Genomic DNA, 20,933 nt, shown 5'->3' on the forward strand with positions numbered 1-20,933 from the left:
CAACATCTGAATACCAAGAATTCTACAAAGACAGAATACAGAAAGAACTGTAAAGGAAATTATCAAATAAGTAACACAGGAAAATTCCTCCAAAGTGAAATTATTAGTAGCCTGCTTGAAAGAGCTACCTGATATCCAGATTCATATGAAGATATATCATTGTGAAATTTCAGATTACTGAGAATAAAATAACCATACTTACAAGTTTCTAATGAGAAAAGAAAAAGAGATCATATAATACAAAGGACTAGGAATTAGAAGAGAGTGGCTATTTTGGCAGGAACACTTAAGACGTTAGCAGAGAATGGGCAATGATTTCATAACTGTAAGGAAAATGAGTCTGTATCTAAAGTTCTACACTCAGCCAAATCATCAAATTAATGTAAGAGTACGATAAAGACATTTTCAAATGTCTCCCAAAACTTTTCTCCTCTGAATCCTTACTAAGGAAGCTAACGAGGTATTTTTCAGCAAAATGAAGAAGTACGCCAAAAAGGAAGACATAAGATCCAGGAAACAGAGGATCCAATACAGGAGAGACGTGAAAGGAATTCGCAGGGTGACAGGAAAGGAAAACAGCAGACAGCAGCACTGTGGCAGGCCTGGGGCACAACTGGCCAGAGGGAAGAACCCACGGAGCAACTTTAAACTCGTACATTACTGACGTGTGTCAGCAGATTAGGAGATTTACTCTCTGTCACAGAGTTTGAATTTAAGTGGATAGGTTCAAAGAAAACAAAGCAAACCACCCCCCCCCCCAAAATGAGACAATCTTTAATAACCTGGAGGAAAAAATGGACAAGAAAAAGAAACATAACGATAACATATTAGGCTCAGCTATGAATACTATTTATACAGTCATACAATGTAAATATTAAACCAAAAATTGTGATATAAAACACACTAGGAGGCTGTGAGGAGAGTCTATGGTGTGTGTGGGGGGGGAGGGCGGCTGGGGACATGAGGGGAGGATTCAGGACAGCAAGCCTAACCCTACCTTCCATAACCAGAAACAGATAAAACCCAAAACTAAAAAACAGCAGTACACATACAGTATTAAAAATCTGAATGTAAGTATTAGAAGAAACAGACAAAGTTGAAAGCGATTGCCTCTGAGGAGGGGGTGAGGCACTATGAGCCTTGAAGAACTGACTTTTAAAATTATATACATTTCTGACCTTGATAAAAAATAGAAATTAAATGCAAAATAAAAATAATTTAATTTTATATGAAGGCCAATATTAATTAGTGACGCCAACTGGGATGTAGGGCAAATTCATTATTTTTCATTATCTACCATCAGTGGTGATTTCCTCTGTTCCTCGGATCCCCTTCCTTTGTTTACCTGGGCTTTTTGGTGGGAGGTGCGCCATCACTGAAGAACCCCCAAATCTTGTCTATATCCGAGGCCTGGCTCCCTGTAGAAGCCATCCAGTTTCTAAAAGAGATTAAACACCATGGACCACAATTAGATGTGTAAGGTGTACCATTCAAAATAGCACATGCATTAAACAGTTTTAACAAGCTGTACATCCTAAAAAGTGTTCTAAATGTATAACTGGCTTAACGGAAATTCATTAATTAATGTGTCCCAAACTTAAGGAATTAAATTCATCCAAAGGAAAGTAACCTCAAAATTATGACTTTGGAGCTCTATATTGTTATCCAAAGTATACAGATATATATAAGTCCTGAAGGCTTCCCCTCCCCCTCCAAAACCAAACAAAACCAACATCAACTCATGTCAATTGTTGGCCATCACTTTGTGGAGCCTAAGAAATACCTGCTATTCTCCCATGAGACAGGCTTGGGGAAGACTTAGAGGATAAAAATAACCCACAGGGACTCCCCTGGTGGTACAGCGGTTAAGAATCCGCCTGCCAATGCAGGGGACAGGGGTTCGGTCCTGGCCCAGGAAGATCCCACATGCCGCGGAGCAATTAAGCCCATGAGCCACAACTACTGAGCCTGTGTGCTCTAGAGCCCACAAGCCACAACTACTGAGCCCGTGTGCCAGAACTACTGAAGCCCGTGCTCCGCAACAAGAGAAGCCACCACAGTGAGAAGTTCGCATACCGCAGCGAAGAGTAGATCCCACTCTCCGCAACTAGAGAAAGCCTGTGCATGTGCACAGCAACGAAGACCCAATGCAGCCAAAAATAAATCAAAAAAAAAAAAAAAAAAGATTAAAACTAACCCACGGGTAAGTGTGCTAAATGCCCCCAATTATCCTTTACTATCACCTAAAGAAATCACTGGCTCAAGAATAGAATAATCAATACTAATTTGCTGATTGTTGAACATCCCTTGTTGCTGGACAATTGTGTCCTCACAGGCAGCGAGGCATGACTCTCTAGCTAAACACAGAGTGGGTTCTGAGACACTGTGAAGAATGGGAAAGGTATTACCGAGCAATTATAGTCAGGTGATAACTAGCAAAAGTGAAAGAATTATCGTGGATTAGAATAAGATCAATAAACAGAAGTTTTAACTGCTCAAAAGTTTACTAAACTTGCTAAATATAAGGACTGTTAATTCTAAAATAGCTATACTTTAAATATTGCTCCCCCCCCAATGAACAGAAGACAATACACATTACCAGAGTTTGGGACTTTTAAAAAAAATTTGTTATTTATTTACTTATTGTTGGCGTGTTGGGTCTTCGTTGCTGAGCACGAGCTTTCTCTAGTTGCGGCAAGCGAGGGCTACTCTTTGTTGCCGCGCGCATACTTCTCATCGCGGTGGTTTCTCTTGTTGTGGAGCACGGGCTCTCGGTGCACGGGCTTCAGTAGTTGTGGCATGCGGGCTCAGTAGTTGTGGCTCACGGGCTCTAGGGCGCAGGCTCAGTAGCTGTGGCGCACGGGCCTAGTTGCTCCGCGGCAGGTGGGATCTTCCTGGACCAGGGCTCAAACCCGTGTCCCCTGCATTGGCAGGCGGATTCTTAGCCACTGCACCACCAGGGAAGTCCCTGGATGTTTTATTACCTTACATTGTCAGTACTTAGAAACCAAATTACTAATAATTACTTGAAGCTTGCTGTTTTATCAGAAAGCTTTTTTCTTTCTTAAGACATTTTTAAAAGTTTGCTGAATTAGTTTTTCTGGTAAAGAGAAGGCTAATTCCCTCAACTCATATTCCACCACACATACTAGAATTCTTCTTTGGTATCATAATCACTTGGAAAATAGGGATCACAAAATCCTAGCAGTGAGTGAGGAAGTAGACCACCTTTCCAGTCAAATCTCTGGTTCTGTTGGTGAGAAAGCTGGGGCTCAGAGCAGACACACAAACTACTTAACTCAATAAACCTTGCCCTAGCTTCATAATCATCTGAGATGCTTGTTAAAAGTATATGTTCTTAAAGATAAAGTCTATTAGTTAATTTAAAAGATAGTATATGTTTCCAGGCTCTAATCCTACATTACTGAACGAGAATCTCCACAATCTTGAGGGGATTCTTATGATGAGACAAACAGGGAACACCTAAATGAAATGCAAACAATTTCCCCACAATCCAACGTTTTGCTAAATAAAGGATGCACACCACACGCCACACTCCCTTCTTTTACGTGTACACATCACTTATTACAGTCTCACAGCTCCCCAGCTGCCAATACCAAGAGTTAGGAGTTAACTGCCATTAAAATATTTCCATGAGGTTTTTATTTCTCTGAAGTCTACCTATGCTCTAGACTGGAGAAGTCGTGGCAGGAGAGTGGGAATTTCTACCACATATGCGACAGCCCAGCAGTTTGGGGATGTTTTTTAAAAGAACACAATGAAAAGTGTATATGCTTATCTCTTTCCTTAAATATGGCTGTATAAACCCATCTGCAATCCGGACAAACTACACTCATGTAAAAAACACTGTGTCTTGAGAAAGATGAAAGTAAAACATAGAGGAAAGTAATTTAATGTTCATTAAGTTTTGAAGATGGACATCTTCATAATCCAATGTTTAATTCAGCTACTAAACCAGAGTTTTAACTCTTATATAGTGCCTACCACGTGCCAAGCACTATTTACAAATATTAACTCATGTTATCCCCATAACCTTATGAAGTACTATTACTACCCCATTTTAGTGATGAGAAAACTGAGGCACAGAAAGGCTGGGTACCATAATTCAAAACAAGGCGGTCTGCCTTCCAAGTTCATGCTCTTAATCGCACTATTACAACCTAAAAACATCCTCCAAGTATTAGCTTCTCAGCATTTTTTCCCCCCGTTTTTGTATTTATTTATTTTTTGGCTGTGTTGGGTCTTTGTTTCTGTGCGAGGGCTTTCTCTAGTTGCGGCAAGTGGGGGCCACTCTCCATCGCGGTGCGCGGGCCTCTCACTATTGCGGCCTCTCTTGTTGCGGAGCACAGGCTCCAGACGCGCAGGCTCAGTAGTTGTGGCTCACGGGCCTAGTTGCTCCATGGCATGTGGGATCTTCCCAGACCAGGGCTCGAACCCGTGTCCCCTGCGTTGGCAGGCAGATTCTCAACCACTGCGCCACCAGGGAAGCCCCCCCCGTTTTTAATTTACAGTCCAAAACTATCAAAAAACGGAGCTCCCACATTCTAGAAAGATTTACTTGAAATAATTGTAACGCTTCATAGCTGCTACATGATTAGGTGCTCTGTTGATACAATCACGGCAGTCGGCTAAATTCAGGAGCTAAATGAAGCCATTTTTTTCTGGTGATAAGCACTACTTGTCACGTACCTCCCACCACCAACAACCTACCAGAGCCCTAGATCTGTCCTATCATTTTCTCCTGGAAAGTATGCAAGGTCATTCTGCTGGATTCTCTTTTCCGACAGATGGTCAATTCTTAGTGTCAACACCTGAATACTAAGCTTTTTAATTTTTTTCTTTACAGAGCCAACTGTTCCGAAGGTCCATTCCATCTACATAATTTAAGAGAGTTAAATATGGCCGACAACTCTTGACAAGTTGTTACTGGAATGTTCTCGGTCCTCTTAGGAACTGAACGAGAAGTAATTCACTATGCCCACATTAAATTTGACCATACATTCATTCCATTTTCTAACAGGATAACATCTTTTCTTCAGTCTAAAAGATGCCTCATATGATACAATCTTACATGTATACCTCAGTGACATCTAAGCATAAACCATATCTTATTCCTTTTAGAGTGTTATTTCAGGAAAAAAAAAATCTATTTTGCCCCATTGTTTAAACAATCTGCAGGTACTGCTAAAGAGGTTCTAAGCTAATCGCGAAAATCTTGCACAGAATTCCTAATATGCATCAACTAGTTCACACATTAATTTATGTGATCACTATTTGAGTTTTCATTTTAGTGGGACTTAGCAGAGGTGGAAAAAAGCTTTTTTGCCACAAGAAAACAAAGGCAATTACCTGTGCCAGTGTCTTCATTACTCCAATTACTGCTAAGCCACTGAGAAATCCTTTAAGGCCAACAGAGTTCAGCAAAATAAAAGTTAGACGTTCGGTAAATACCAAGACAAGTAACCTCATTAACAAACTTTTTAAGGCCTAAGTCTTCATATCAGATAGGATACTTCTACTTTGAAATCTGTCAGCTTGGCAAGAAACAGAATGCTTATATCTGGTGGGTGAAAAACGGAAAAATCAAGGCAAGTGTTCTAGGAAAAATCCATTAAGAAACATGGAAAAGGTAAGAGAAAAAGGATTGGTTATATGAATGAAATTAAGATTGTATAAACCAGCAGTTGTAGATTTGAAAACATGAAAGAATTCCAGCTCCTCCTTTCACAGCATCTTGGTGCTAGCAAAGATGGCAAAATCTGGCTTCTTTTTTCATGGAGGGATGAGAGTGGGGCCTCCCAGCCCGCTCTCCTCACGCTGATCCAGGGGTCTCCCTGAACTTCCAGTGTGTGGTCTTCAGCCCAAACAAACCACCGACATGCCAGAAGGAACACAGAATAATACACTTGCAGATATGGGTGGATGGAATAAAAAGGAAAGAAGAGTTCTAATGATGGCATTTTTGCCTGGAAATAAAAGATCTACAAATGACTAGCTTGCAAAGATGGTACATTTCTTGTTTTAAAAGATCAGCTGTATTTATAGCAAGCTTTCCCCTCTTCTATTAAAAATAAAAATAAAATAAAACAGTGACTGAAATAGAGACTGGCTTATTTCTCTATCATAAACATAGGAAAGGGTTAACTTCGTTTTTTTAAGGGAAAAGACAGTCATCCTCCGACTTGGAAGAAACCAAGCCCCTCTGATTGTGGCTTTTGGACTAATTTCAACACATCTGTTTTTTTTAGCAACTATGGGAGAGGAAAGAAGGAAAAGATAGCCAGTGTAAGGTACTACAAAAGGGCACCCGACAAGCTTGTTGACAATTTAACAATATAACTAAAATAGTTTACTAAGGCAGTTGATGAATTCAGTTCTATAATGTAGATTGCAGCCTATCCTATTTGTTTTGTATAAAACAAAATTTCCATTTTCTTCCTTCTCATTCATACAAAGAAATGGAACTGATATATAAGAACTGTATCTAGATGTGCCAGGATGCAATCCCTCTGTGTACCCCAGTCTTTAAGTCTTTCCTCTACCTCTGGTTAACCTAGTTTGCTCCTACTTTTATCCCTAAATTGTATGTGCCTGACACCCTCTACCTTCTGTCAGATAAGATCTGTATCACACTCATTTCCTTTAATACAGTCACTGATAAAATGCCAGATTGATACCCCTTATTCTTGGGATTTCACCAGCAAACAATGACCTATCAGTGAAAAATGTGAGAATGAACTCATAAGATATAGGGTTTCTGGAAAGACTTTAAGGATTGAGAGGTATAATCACAAATTCCAGAAAGCCTTTTAACTCGAGTCCCAAAATAAACTACACTGGTATTCCAGGCTCAAGAGCTCAGATGTTGTTTATATCATTTATTTTCAATTATAAAACCAAAGTAACACAGCATGCATGTACAGGGAACAAAAAGAGTTTCAAGAAGGACTAATGGAACATCCAAATTAAAATCTGATTTGAATTAGAAGTTGGTGATGGAAGTTGATGATTTTACCATGCAAAGAATGATAACTAATGAATTCCTTCTTTGTCACAGCTTTCCCTCCTGTGAAGCTTCTGAGAATCTTGTATCTGAGACGGTATATCCTGAAAACAATGACACATGTTCCTAAGGAAGGAGACTTTAAAAATATTTAATAAAAATATTTTCCATGGGGACTTCCCTGGTGGCGCAGTGGTTAAGAATCCTCCTGCCAATGCAGGGGACACAGGTTCGAGCCCTGGTCTGGGAAGATCCCACATGCCGCAGAGCAACTAAGCCCTTGCGCCACAACTACTAAGCCTGCACTCTAGAGCCTGCGAGCCACAACTACTGAGCCCGCGTGCCTAGAGCCCATGCTCCGCAACAAGAGAAGCCACTGCAACGAGAAGCCCGCGCACCCCAACCAAGAGTAGCCCCCGCTCGCCGCAACTAGAGAAAGCCTGTGCGTAGCAACGCAGCCAAAAATACATAAATAAAATAAATTTGTATATATTAAAAAAAATATGGTCTTTATTAAAAAGAAATATTTTCCATGTATCAAGTAGTACGATCATACAATTTCATCACAAGTGACCTAGGCAATTCATTAAAAATAAGATTAAATAAATCTTCAAGGGTAAGATTTTACATTCTAGCCAGTCCTTGAAAACTAAAGTCCCCGATTAAGACAGTGTGAATTATGAATGGCTGGACCCTCGACTGCTTGCTTCTCATGCCACCAAGAGGACACACAATGTGCCGCATACAGACACAGGTTCCTTCAAGTCCGGGCGAGCTCAGGCCATGTCACCATTATAGAGGATCTCTCTATGAGCTGAAATTTGACAAGTCGTAAAGAAGGGAAGACCTTCCTGTCATAATAAAAATTAAAATGTTTAGTAAGAATATCCCACCTAGTTTCCACTCCTTTTTACTTTCTTGAGGATTTCTGACTTAAACAGCACTGAGTTTGAAAAAATGTTTTTCAAGTTGCATTTTGACATGGAGCTTGGCAAATATTATGGTTAAAAACTTCAAGTGTAGCTGAATGTTAATAGTGATTAAGTGAACGTCAACACCGGGTGAGACATCTCCGAGGTCCGTCGTGGCCATGTAATCCAAAACCCGTTCACAGTAAAACCAAGGACAGAATATAGGAAAGATACACAAAATAGACTCGTCTTTGCACAATATCTTAAACTGACATAACGGATAAAAAAGAACTGAATAGATACCCATCTTGGGTTCTTAATTATGTTTAAAACTCAATTATCAAAATACCCAGTAAAGAGGGATTTCGCAAAAAGCTTGCTGTGAGTGCATTCAATCTTTTCATTCTGTCATTCAACAGAGATTAAATGTCTATGAAGTGCTCGCTCCTGAACTTCCCACTCAGGATGGCAATGGAACTGGAGGCCTACAGAGGTCATGGCATTTCCTTTCAAAGAAAAAGAGGGCAGACCATTACCTTTTGGGGTGATGCTTATGCAGTCCTATCTAAAGGAAGGAGAGAAAAGGCCTTGCAAATTTTTCTAGGGCCTGTCTAACTCAGTTTTATTAACCTGTACCATTTTCCTTTTTTACTGTGAGATGAATGTAGAATGTTTTGTTTCAGAAAGTCAAAGACGTGCGCTTCTCAGCATTTTCTTTAGTGATCATACCTCAGCTTTAGCCTCATGGGAAACTAAACTCAAAACAATAAACAGCAATTTCACAGAGAGGACTCAAGTATGAAACAACCATGACAAATTGGGAAAGGAATCAGTAAGAAAGAAGTTTAAGAAACCACGAAAGGATACTCTGAAAAATAAAATTCAGAAACATGGGAAAAGATCAGTTATGGGCAAGTACGGCAGAACACCTCCCTGGATAAACTAAGCCTGGTTCTTTATAAAGAATACTGTATGTGCAAAACAAAGACGATACTGAATATACACACCAACAAAACACACTTGATATGCATGCAACTCTGGCAGTATTCTACTACATTAGTACTGATTAGGACTGGAACTGAGCAGAACCCTGCACCCCAACCCCGCCCAAGGACAAACACCCCTCCACGTCTCCTGCCTCTTGTCTGTAGAGAAGCTGAAGTCTCCCAGGCCTCCCTGAGTCACAAAGGAGCAGGCTCAAGCAGCTAATGATTAGGACAATAGAGTTACAGACTCAGTGTCTGATGCAGGTTCCTGAGTTGTTTTACAGATACCGTAACTGCCACCAGAGGGAAAAGGCTGACTGCATGATGACCAGACTGCAGTTATGACAAACCGCTCCATCTTGAGCAGTACGGAATCTATGGCTAGCACAGTGCCAAGAACTGACCTTAAGAGAATGGGATTAACACTACTGCTGAAAATAATCTGTATCTTTGTGGGCATCAAAATAATTGTAGCTTGTTCTGCCCCTGTCTGGAAACGGGCAACTACAACTGTGAGCAAAGAGATGCTACAGACCCATGTCAACATCTTCCACTCTAAGAACACGGCACCCTACGTCAGCAGGAAGAAGTTACAGAAGACAGACCTTTGCCCATGATCCCACAGAAATGGAATGATGTTCTGACAAGTGGGGATTTGTAAGCAGCTTTTGGCAGGAAAGCGCTCTCTGCAGGAGGCCCCTTTGCCTTGTCACTAACCTTAAACCAGCCCCCAGCGCCCCCCGCTCCCCCCCACCCCGGCTCTACTCATCTCCGGCCCTAGTACACCTTTCAGATCTTTTGACCACATGATACCTTTCCTAATCCTAGTCTGTTGGTTCTTTCCGTAGATCAAAGGAGTAGAAATGAAGAATAAGTAACAGATAACCAGATCTCTTCCCCAGCTTCCCCTTCAGTAATCCGGCGAACAAACTGTGAACACGATAGCATCTAAAGAAAAATCATGGGAATTCCCTGGCAGTCCAGTGGTTAGGACTTGGTGCTTTCACCGCCGTGGCCCGGGTTCAATCCCTGGTGGGGGAATAAGAGTCCCACACGCTGCACAGCTGGGCAGGGGGGCGGGGAGGGATCATCACAAGACGTCGGCAAGCCTGCACACAGTGGGATGTCGATGACTGTGACCCCCTATGTGAATGACTGACTGAGATTACTTCCCTTTTTCCCTTTAAAAACTTTCACGGCCAAGCAGAATCTTTGGAGATGGTTTTGGGGGGACACTTGAGTCCACCATCTCTGCAGATTGCAGGCATTCTATAATTAAAAGCAACTTTCTTTCTACCAACATTTCTCTCTCTCTTGAGTATTGATTTCTGAGCGGACAGCAGCCAGACCTGATTTGGTAACAGGACCTTATGAAAGTAGTGTGCCTGATTTAGGTCGCAAACTTAAGAAAAACATGGAAAATCTCACTGAGTCAAAGAACAGAAAATATAGATCACCAAATGAAAATGTTAAAAAAGGATTTGGAGCAACTGAGCTTGAAAGAAATAAGGGAGGTGACCAAACCTGCTCTTACAGGGCAGTTTCTCCCAGACTCGGCCCAACCGTCACCCCCATCACTGCCCCTCTTGGAGGTAAGTGCATTTGGCACCTTTGCCATCCTTTGCTGTAAAACAAAGCCTTTGGCTTTTCACCTGAGATCTCTAAATTGGAAAGGTAAATTTTCAGCTTTTACTAAATGCTAGGTCATATGAGCTTGTGATCTAACATCAGTTTCTCATTCACAGAAGAAGAGATTTTTGGCTTGTTTAGCTGCCCTTTGAAATGAATTTAAGAAACTTTCGTGTTACTCTGGAATTACCTAAATCAAGTTAAGACATGAGTCGGGGTATTTATAGATTACCACCTGCAGAGCACTCACAGAACGAAAATTCTTTCCCTAATTTATTCACTTATTTTGGCTTATGAGCTTTTGAATTTGGCTGAGAAGCCTGCTCCTAAAAGGCTGAGGAACTCCCTCCCTCCCTCTAGGCCTGCTGGCTTCTTTACTGGCCCTCAAACAGGCCTGGAGCACTCTGGCCTGGGGCCTTTCTTTGTATGATTGTTCCTCCTGCTGGATCTTCACCCCACACCCCCCCACCAATCCGCACAAGTTTCCAATCCTTTGCTCAAGGCAGACCTTCTCAACGATGCGACCCTGGCCACCGTATCTGAAGCTGCAGGCTCCTCACTCACTGCATCAACTGCTCTACTTTTAACTTCATAGCACATACCACCCCCAGTATACTAGTTATATTTATTATTAGTATAATAAAGATATTAATTACGCTTATTATTTGCCATCTGCCTCCTCCCACTGGAATATAAACTCCTCAAAGGTAGGGATCTTTGTTTAGTTCACAATGTAGCCCAAGATGCTAGACGGTGCCTGGCACAGAGTAGGCGTGAAAATACTTCCTGAATGAACTAACTGAAATGTAAGATGTTGCTCATGATCAGAATTACAAGAAAGAAATTTATTGTGCAACAGAGAATGCATTTCTAATTAAAAGAAACACCCTGTGACTGCTTTTAATGCAACTAGGACCATAAAAGGCCATTTCTTTTTAAAATGGAACAAATGGGAAAAGACAAATTCCTGTGAAAATTGAGTGCACAGTAAATCAACATTCAGGCTATCACTTTTCAGATACACCAACAGTCACAACAGGGAGTGAAGGTAATCTGATTCCAGCAGGCAAAAGAAGGATTTCAGACTTAAAAGTTTTAAGACTATCCTCTGACACTAAATGAAAAATTTTAGATGTAAATAATTTTATTTTTATAACTCAAGCTTCTGATATCTAAGATGTAAACTCATGTAGATTCTTCATGCAGGAACTCTTTCTGGCAAACAACTCAAAGACCTTAGTATTTAGGGCTAAGAAATCAGTTTCTTTTATTTAATATATTAAATCTATCCTAAGTGTTTTACAGCTAGAGAAGTCAAAGTCTTTTGTAGCAGCAAAAGGGATTTCGAAACACAAATTGGATTAAGTCACGGTTTAAAATCACTCAAAGGCTCTCTGTGTTTAATAATACGAAACTCCTCATCCTGCCTGCAAGACCAGGCCTGGCCTGGCCTCTCCAGTCCTCTTAACATCCCTTCCAGCCCTCTGCCTCACCCACACAGAACACATCACACACCTTCCCGGCTCACACAGTCTTTGCTTAGAGTGCTATACTCTGCCAGGGAAACAGGAGGGAAGGGGGCAGGACACAACCTTTGAAAGAATAACATAGCCTGAGGACATGACATAAACTGATTTAAACCAAATGGGTCCAAGATGGTGGACAAGTCAACTTCCACTAGACCTTGAGCCTCAGTATACACTCACTGTAACACATCAGCAAGCTAAATGACACACCCAGAGGCGCCATGACAGTTCCAAGACCGACCATAAGGATCAAAAAGTGGGCAGTGGCCCCATTCCTGGAAATCCCCCTTCCCTAAACAGCTGGAATACTCCTCCCTCATTAGCCTATGAAATTACCCACCCCTATAAAAACTGACAACCCCCATACGCCGGTGCCTTTCTCACCTTCTGGATGGCCCACACGCTGTGGAGTGTGTTTCTCTCTAAATAAATCCACTTCTTACCTATCGCTTTGTCTCTCACTGAATTCTTTCTGCAAGAGACATCAAGAACCTGAGCTTCATTAAGTCCTGAGACCAGGTGTGTGATCTCAGTTGGAAGACCGTGGGTTTTGGCCGGGTTCGAGTCCTGGCACGTGGTTTCAAGTCCCAGTCTGAGGTGCAGAGTTTCAGCTGGCAACCAAGAAGGGCCAGTGATAAGGTAAGAAAATGCTGAGAGTTACGTCTTGGTCCTAAAGAGGCCTGTGGGATGCCGCAAGCCAGGCATACTAGGGAAGATGCCCTGCTGATGTCTGCTCCTTTTTGACTGGCGGGTCAACCCCGTATACTTATGCACATCCAACAGCAGGTCCAGGACACAATTGTTACTCTCTGTACTCTCCTCCTTGACTCTGAGGTTTTTCTCCTACATTCTTGCATTCTTGTTCATTCCTGCTCTATTTCTTCCTTCCTTCCTTCCTCCCTCCCTTCCTTCCTCCCTCCCTTCCTCCCTCCCTCCCTTCCTCCCTCCCTCCCTCTCTCTCTCTCTCTCTCTCTCTCTCCCCCTCTTTCTTTTTCTTTCTTCTGTTAACCCCAGGAAACCTATGTGACCACCAAGGTGTACTTTTTATTGCTCTTACTCCCCTCCCTCTAACCCTTACAAATGCTGACCCTTTATTCCCAACTTATAGCTAGACCAACTCCCGCTCATCGTCAACACTGTTGGGGACATCTTCTGTGCCATTTCTTTGTGACTTCTGGGGCTCTAACACCTGGTTGGGAGACTACCTTAGAAGCGATAGCATCTAAAATTGTTAAGTGCAAATCTTGACTAAAATGCGTGGAGGATTTTGACTTAAGAGTGGAACTCTGGATAGCTCGGGAGATAGAGGCGTCACCTCAAGCTTATCTGAAATGGGTCAGGCCTCATCAATCCCAACCAATACCCCTCTGGGCCATATATTCTGGGATTGGGAAGATTTGGACAACAGAAATTAAAAGGAAAAAACTTAGTAGGTTATGTAATCAGGTTTGGCCACCATATGAGTTAGGAAATTTAAAATGGAGTGAAATTTTCATGGCCTTGTATCTAGGCAATGGAACCCAAAAGGAATTCAAGGAGTGTGTAGCTCGGGAGGGATAACTCTAGGAGGACACAGAGGACATTTTCACTGGCTCACCCTACAGAGCCGTGGATCCCAAATGAACGTGGATCCCTCCTCCCCCGAGGTACAGGCCCTTTTGGCTATGCATTTCATAGCCTAGTCTGCCCCAGACATCAGGCACAAAATTCAGAAAGCAACTGCTGGTCCTCAGACTCCAATGAATGACTAGTTCTAATTGGCTTATTTGGTTTTCAGTAACAGGGATGTGGCCCAAAAGGCTGAACGCTCCCAGAGAAATATGCAAAAGGCCTGAATGATTGCAGTGGCTTTGTTCGTTCAGAGACCACCAAAGAGGAAGCCAGCTTTTCTGGACCAATCCGGCCTTGGCAGACCACAAGGCCCACGGGTACCCATACAAGGCCAGTGTACCCTGTGTGAACAAAAGGGGCACTGGAGGGAGGATTGAGATTGATGTGCCCATTGCAAACAGCCAGGCACTGGAAGAAATGCCCCAGATGCCAGAGAGCGACGGGGACCCCTTGGCCACATATGGTTTTGCAATCAGAAGACTAAGGGGGACAAGGCCAAAAGTGGCTCTGCCTAGAGATACCATCGATGTAACTAATGTAGAGCCTCCGGCGGTCATCGATGTGGCAGGCCACTTGATAGAATTTCTTATCGACACTGGTACAACCTTCTCAGTCTTAACCCACAGGATTGGAAACCTTAGCAATCATAAGGAATACGTAATGGGGTTGTCAGGGAAGAGACACGGGCACTTTCCTGGAACGCCTTTTGTGCAAGATCAATGGCCAGCTGTTTTTACATTCCTTTCTGTTTGTGCCTGACTGTCCCATCCCTCTAATAGGAAGAGATTTATGAACTAAGTTAGGGGTCACTCTGTTTCTTGAGGGGCAAGGGAACCACCCTCATCACCAAATGGTTCTAACACAAAGCAAAAAGGAACAGATAAAATCTGAAGCTAAAACAGAAGCCTTAGTAGACCCTGGAATGTGGAATATTGAGGTTCCGGGCTTGGCCAAAGATATCCAGCCGGTGATCATTAAGTAAAAAGGGTTATATAGTGTCTAAATATAAGGTACACATTTCTTAAACCTAGGGGAAGATCCTCAAAAATGTTTGTAAGTAGATTACCAAAATAGGAGGCCACTGCTCTGACTAAACTGACCATAGCTGATATTCAGACCCTGATAGGAATTTTGGAAGAGGCCTTCTCCCCTAAGCTAAACAAGGAAAAGTAAAACTTTCCAACACAGGTGAATGGGTATGTCAGTCCTTCAATATCAAAAGAGGGTCAAGTAATTTAGAACTTGACTGGTCAAGGATAAATAGAAATCTTAAGTGTCTTTTCTGTAAACACTAGTAAAAAGGGTTTAGGTAAGTGACCTTGATTTGTTCCATCTGCCAGAAGCCAAATTTGAGTCCAACCTCTTGTAACTGATGGGTTTTATGGTGTACCTGTCTCAGGACTGAAATTTTGGAATGGCAACTACAAGGTCTCTGTGTTTGTGTGTTCATATGTATCTATACGTGTGTTGTAGGTATACGGTACTGCCAAAAATTAATTCATAAAAGAGCTCTACTTAATTGGCTTTTAAAAAATTAAGCACTTATGTAAATACCCAGAAATAGAAAATAAAATGGCCAGAATAAATTTCAGGTACATGTCATCTGGAAAATATTCAGTACTAAACTGATATCTAGTATTGAAGGTGGCTTAAACTTGTTGGTTTGATTAATATAGGCATGTCTTTAAAATCATCAATGTTGAGTATAATACTTCTTTTGTACCTAGGTTTACTAGAAGTCAAATAAAACCTTATTCAATCTGTTATAAATCTGTCAACAAGAAAAGTAACTCAATGTGAAAAAAAAACTTTTAAGGAAAGTAAAATGTATGTTTTCAGTAAAAGAAGGTGGGAGGAATGAGGAAAAAAACTGAAAAATTTGTGCATGATCAAGATTTTCTAAGACTGGATTCAATTTAGTTCCATAAATGAATGTTGTTGGGAGTGGGCTGGGACAAGTCTGGATTTGCTTTCTCCCTCCAAAGTTTCCTTGAAATGCTGCTTTTAATAAGCGATAGTATGAGTTTCTTTGCCTTTAAGTGATCTGTATTTGCTTTTGAGATCTTTTGTAACTTTGGTTAAGAAATATTGTCTCACAGTGACCTATGATCTTATTTGACCAGGTGTTTGTAAACTTTTGGACAAACTTCCCAAATATCAAATTTTAATTAAGTTTCTTTTGATTTCCAGGTAACTTTTGGGGTACTTTAGAGGGGCCCTGAGGCATCTTAAAGAGAAATATGTAACTAGGATTATGTGGTACGTTAAGTTAAATGTAATCATTCCTAATTCTGGTTATTGTAACCAAGTTTCTTTATCGATTACACTGTAAGCGATGTGTAACCATGCCGTTTAAGTCTTTTACCATGTATAGATATTTTTGTACTCTGATGCTGTTACAAAAAGTGCTTCATCATCAAGGAGATTCATAGAAAGGCTATGGAAGCCATTACAACAGTTCTATACCAAGATGATGACTATGAGAGGATTCCAGCCTATACTGACTTAAAACAAGGAGCTGTCCTGCCCCTGGGGCCCCTAGATCAGGCATCCAGAGGTTTTTACTCCCTGACAGGCAGGGTCGACGCCCCTACTCAGCCTTGAAGCAGTTAGAGAGGAGGAACCATCGCCCTTCTGCTTCCCATAAGAATATGGGACTAAAATCTCTGAGGGGGGAATGAAACAGGAGGGAAGGGGGCAGGGCACAACCTTTGAAAGAATAACATAGCCTGAGGACATGACATAAACTGATTTAAACCAAATGGGTCCAAGATGGCGGACAAGTCGACTTCCACTACACCTTGAGCCCCACTATACACTCACTGTAATACATCAGCAAACTAAATGACACACCCACAGGCGCCATGACAGTTCCAAGGCTGACCATAAGGATCAAAAACTGGGTGGTTGGACTTCCCTGGTGGTGCAGTGGTTGAGAATCTGCCTGCCAATGCAGGGGACACAGGTTCGGGCCCTGGTCTGGGAAGATCCCACATGCCACAGAGCAACTAAGCCAGTGCGCCACAACTACTGAGCCTGCGCTCTAGAGCCCGTGAGCCACAACTACTAAGCCCACGTGCCACAACTACTGAAGCCCACGCGCCTAGAGCCCGTGCTCCGCAGCAAGAGAAGCCACCGCGTGAGAAGCCCGCGCACCGCAACGAAGAGTAGCCCCCGCTCGCCACAATTAGAGAAAGCCCGCACGCAGCAATGAAGACCCAACACAGCTAAAAATAAATAAATAAATAAATAATTAAAAAAAAAAACAAAACCAAAAACTGGGCGGTGGCCCAATTCCTGGAAATCCCCGCCCCTTCCTGAAATAGCTGGAATACTCCTCCCACTCATTAGCCTATGAAATTACCCACCCTTATAAAAACTGACAACCCCATACCCTGGTGCCTTTCTCACCTTCTGAGATGGCCCACACTCTGTCTGTGGAGCGTGTTTCTCTCTAAATAAATCCACTTCTTACCTGTCACTTTTTCTCTCACTGAATTCTTTCCACAATGAGCCATCAAGAACCGGAGCTTCATTAAGTCCTGAAACCAGGTGTGTGATCTCAGTTGGAAGACTGTGGATTTTGGCTGGGTTCGAGTCACGGCCACGTGGGTTCAAGTACCAATCTGGGTTTTGGCCAGGTTGGAGTCCTGGCATGTGGGTTCAAGTCCCAAACTGAGGTGCACAGTTTCAACTAGCGACCACGAAGAAACAGTGATAAGGTAAGAAAATGTTGAGAGTTAGGTCTCAGTCTTAAAGAGGCCCATGGGATGCCGTGAGCCAGCCATACTGGGGGGGACGCTCTGCCAATGTCTGCTCCATTTTGACCGGCGGGTCAACCCTGTATACTTATGCACATACAACAGCAGGTCCAGGACAGAATTGTTAATCTCTGAATTCTTCTCCTTAACTCAGGTTTCTCTCTTACATTCTTGCATTCTTGTTCATTCCTGCTCTATTTCTTTCTTTCTTCTGTTAACCCCAGAAGACCTGTGTGAACACCACGGTGTACTTTTTTTTTTTTTTAAATGAATGAATGAATTAATTAATTTATTGTTGGCTGTGTTGGGTCTTCGTTTCTGTGCAAGGGCTTTCTCTAGTTGCGGCGAGCGGGGGCCACTCTTCATCGCCGTGCGCGGGCCTCTCACTGTCGTGGCCTCTCCCGTTGCGGAGCACAGGCTCCAGACGCGCAGGCTCAGTAGTTGTGGCTCACGGGCCTAGCCGCTCCACGGCATGTGGGATCTTCCCGGACCGGGGCACGAACCCGGGTCCCCTGCATTGGCAGGCGGATTCTTAACCACTGCGCCACCAGGGAAGCCCCAAGGTGTACTTTTTATTGCTCTTACTCCCCTCCCTCTGACCCTTACAAATACTGACCCTTTATTCCCAACTTATAGCTAGACCAACTCCTGTTCATCGTCAACACTGTTGGGGACGTCTTCTGTGCCGTTTCTTTGTGACTTCTGGGGCTCTAACACCTGGTAGGGAGACTACCATGGAAGCTATAGTATCTAAAATTGTAAGTGCAAATCTTGACTAAATTGCGCGGTGGATTTTGACTTAAGAGTGGAATTCTGGATAGCTTGGGAGATAGAGACGTCACCTCAAGGTTGTCTGAAATGGGTCAGGCTGCATCAACCTCAACCAATACCCCTCTGGGCCATATATTCCAGGACTGGGAAAGATTTGGACAACAGAAATTAAAAGGAAAAAACTTAGTAGGTTATGTAATCAGGTTTGGCCACCATATGAGTTAGGAAATTTAAAATGGAGTGAAATTTTCATGGCCTTGTATCTAGGCAATGGAACCCAAAAGGAATTCAAGGAGTGTGTAGCTCGGGAGGGATAACTCTAGGAGGACACAGAGGACATTTTCACTGGCTCACCCTACAGAGCCGTGGATCCCAAATGAACGTGGATCCCTCCTCCCCCGAGGTACAGGCCCTTTTGGCTATGCATTTCATAGCCTAGTCTGCCCCAGACATCAGGCACAAAATTCAGAAAGCAACTGCTGGTCCTCAGACTCCAATGAATGACTAGTTCTAATTGGCTTATTTGGTTTTCAGTAACAGGGATGTGGCCCAAAAGGCTGAACGCTCCCAGAGAAATATGCAAAAGGCCTGAATGATTGCAGTGGCTTTGTTCGTTCAGAGACCACCAAAGAGGAAGCCAGCTTTTCTGGACCAATCCGGCCTTGGCAGACCACAAGGCCCACGGGTACCCATACAAGGCCAGTGTACCCTGTGTGAACAAAAGGGGCACTGGAGGGAGGATTGAGATTGATGTGCCCATTGCAAACAGCCAGGCACTGGAAGAAATGCCCCAGATGCCAGAGAGCGACGGGGACCCCTTGGCCACATATGGTTTTGCAATCAGAAGACTAAGGGGGACAAGGCCAAAAGTGGCTCTGCCTAGAGATACCATCGATGTAACTAATGTAGAGCCTCCGGCGGTCATCGATGTGGCAGGCCACTTGATAGAATTTCTTATCGACACTGGTACAACCTTCTCAGTCTTAACCCACAGGATTGGAAACCTTAGCAATCATAAGGAATACGTAATGGGGTTGTCAGGGAAGAGACACGGGCACTTTCCTGGAACGCCTTTTGTGCAAGATCAATGGCCAGCTGTTTTTACATTCCTTTCTGTTTGTGCCTGACTGTCCCATCCCTCTAATAGGAAGAGATTTATGAACTAAGTTAGGGGTCACTCTGTTTCTTGAGGGGCAAGGGAACCACCCTCATCACCAAATGGTTCTAACACAAAGCAAAAAGGAACAGATAAAATCTGAAGCTAAAACAGAAGCCTTAGTAGACCCTGGAATGTGGAATATTGAGGTTCCGGGCTTGGCCAAAGATATCCAGCCGGTGATCATTAAGTAAAAAGGGTTATATAGTGTCTAAATATAAGGTACACATTTCTTAAACCTAGGGGAAGATCCTCAAAAATGTTTGTAAGTAGATTACCAAAATAGGAGGCCACTGCTCTGACTAAACTGACCATAGCTGATATTCAGACCCTGATAGGCATTTTGGAGGAGGCCTTCTCCCCTAAGCTAAACAAGGAAAAGTAAAACTTTCCAACACAGGTGAATGGGTATGTCAGTCCTTCAATATCAAAAGAGGGTCAAGTAATTTAGAACTTGACTGGTCAAGGATAAATAGAAATCTTAAGTGTCTTTTCTGTAAACACTAGTAAAAAGGGTTTAGGTAAGTGACCTTGATTTGTTCCATCTGCCAGAAGCCAAATTTGAGTCCAACCTCTTGTAACTGATGGGTTTTATGGTGTACCTCTCAGGACTGAAATTTTGGAATGGCAACTACGAGGTCTCTGTGTTTGTGTGTTCATATGTATCTATACGTGTGTTGTAGGTGTACGGTACTGCCAAAAATTAATTCATAAAAGAGCTCTACTTAATTGGCTTTTAAAAAATTAAGCGCTTATATAAATACCCAGAAATAGAAAATAAAATGGCCAGAATAAATTTCAGGTACGTGTCATCTGGAAAATATTCAGTACTAAACTGATATCTAGTATTGAAGGTGGTTAAACTTGTTGGTTTGATTAATATAGGCATGTCTTTAAAATCATCAATGTTGAGTATAATACTTCTGTTGTACCTAGGTTACTAGGGGTCAAATAAAACCTTATTCTACCTGTTATAAATTTGTCAACAAGAAAAGTAACTCAATGTGAAAAAAAACATTTTTAAGGAAAGTAACATGCATGTTTTCAGTAAAAGAATGTGGGAGGAATGAGAAAAAAAACTGAAAAAAGTTGTGCATGATCAAGATTTTCTGAGGTTGGATTAAATTTAGCTGCATAAATGAATTTTGTTGGGAGTGGGCTGGGACAAGAGTAGATTCGGTTTCTCCCTCCAAAGTTTTCTTGAAATGCTGCTTTTAACAAGCGATAGTATGAGTTTCTTTGCCTTTAAGTGATTTGTATTTACTTTTGAGATCTTTTGTAACTTTGGTTAAGAAATAAATATTGTCTCACAGTGACCTATGATCTTATTTGACCAGGTGTTTGTAAACTTTTGGACAAACTTCCCAAATACCAAATTTTAATTAAGTTTCTTTTGATTTCCAGGTAACTTTTGGGGTACTTTAGAGGGGCCCTGAGGCATCTTAAAGAGAAATATGTAACTAGGATTATGTGGTACGTTAAGTTAAATGTAATCATTCCTAATTCTGGTTATTGTAACCAAGTTTCTTTATCGATTACACTGTAAGCGATGTGTAAC

At 42.2% G+C, this 20,933-nt stretch overlaps 1 protein-coding gene across 5 annotated transcripts in view; it reads right to left on the bottom strand.

Annotated features, from left to right (window-relative positions):
* FAM118B (family with sequence similarity 118 member B) overlaps positions 1-20,933 on the bottom strand; it is a 54,696-nt gene that overhangs the window by 21,806 nt on the left and 11,957 nt on the right. For all 5 annotated transcript variants that reach the window (XM_068555045.1, XM_068555048.1, XM_068555047.1 and 2 more), the window contains exon 2: positions 1,346-1,438. In XM_068555045.1, the coding sequence (XP_068411146.1) occupies positions 1,346-1,431 (86 nt within the window). In that variant the 5' untranslated portion in view covers positions 1,432-1,438. The remainder of the gene's footprint in view (positions 1-1,345; positions 1,439-20,933) is intronic.

The sequence above is a fragment of the Eschrichtius robustus genome, chromosome 11 (assembly GCF_028021215.1).
Source record: "Eschrichtius robustus isolate mEscRob2 chromosome 11, mEscRob2.pri, whole genome shotgun sequence".
NCBI lineage: Eukaryota > Metazoa > Chordata > Mammalia > Artiodactyla > Eschrichtiidae > Eschrichtius > Eschrichtius robustus.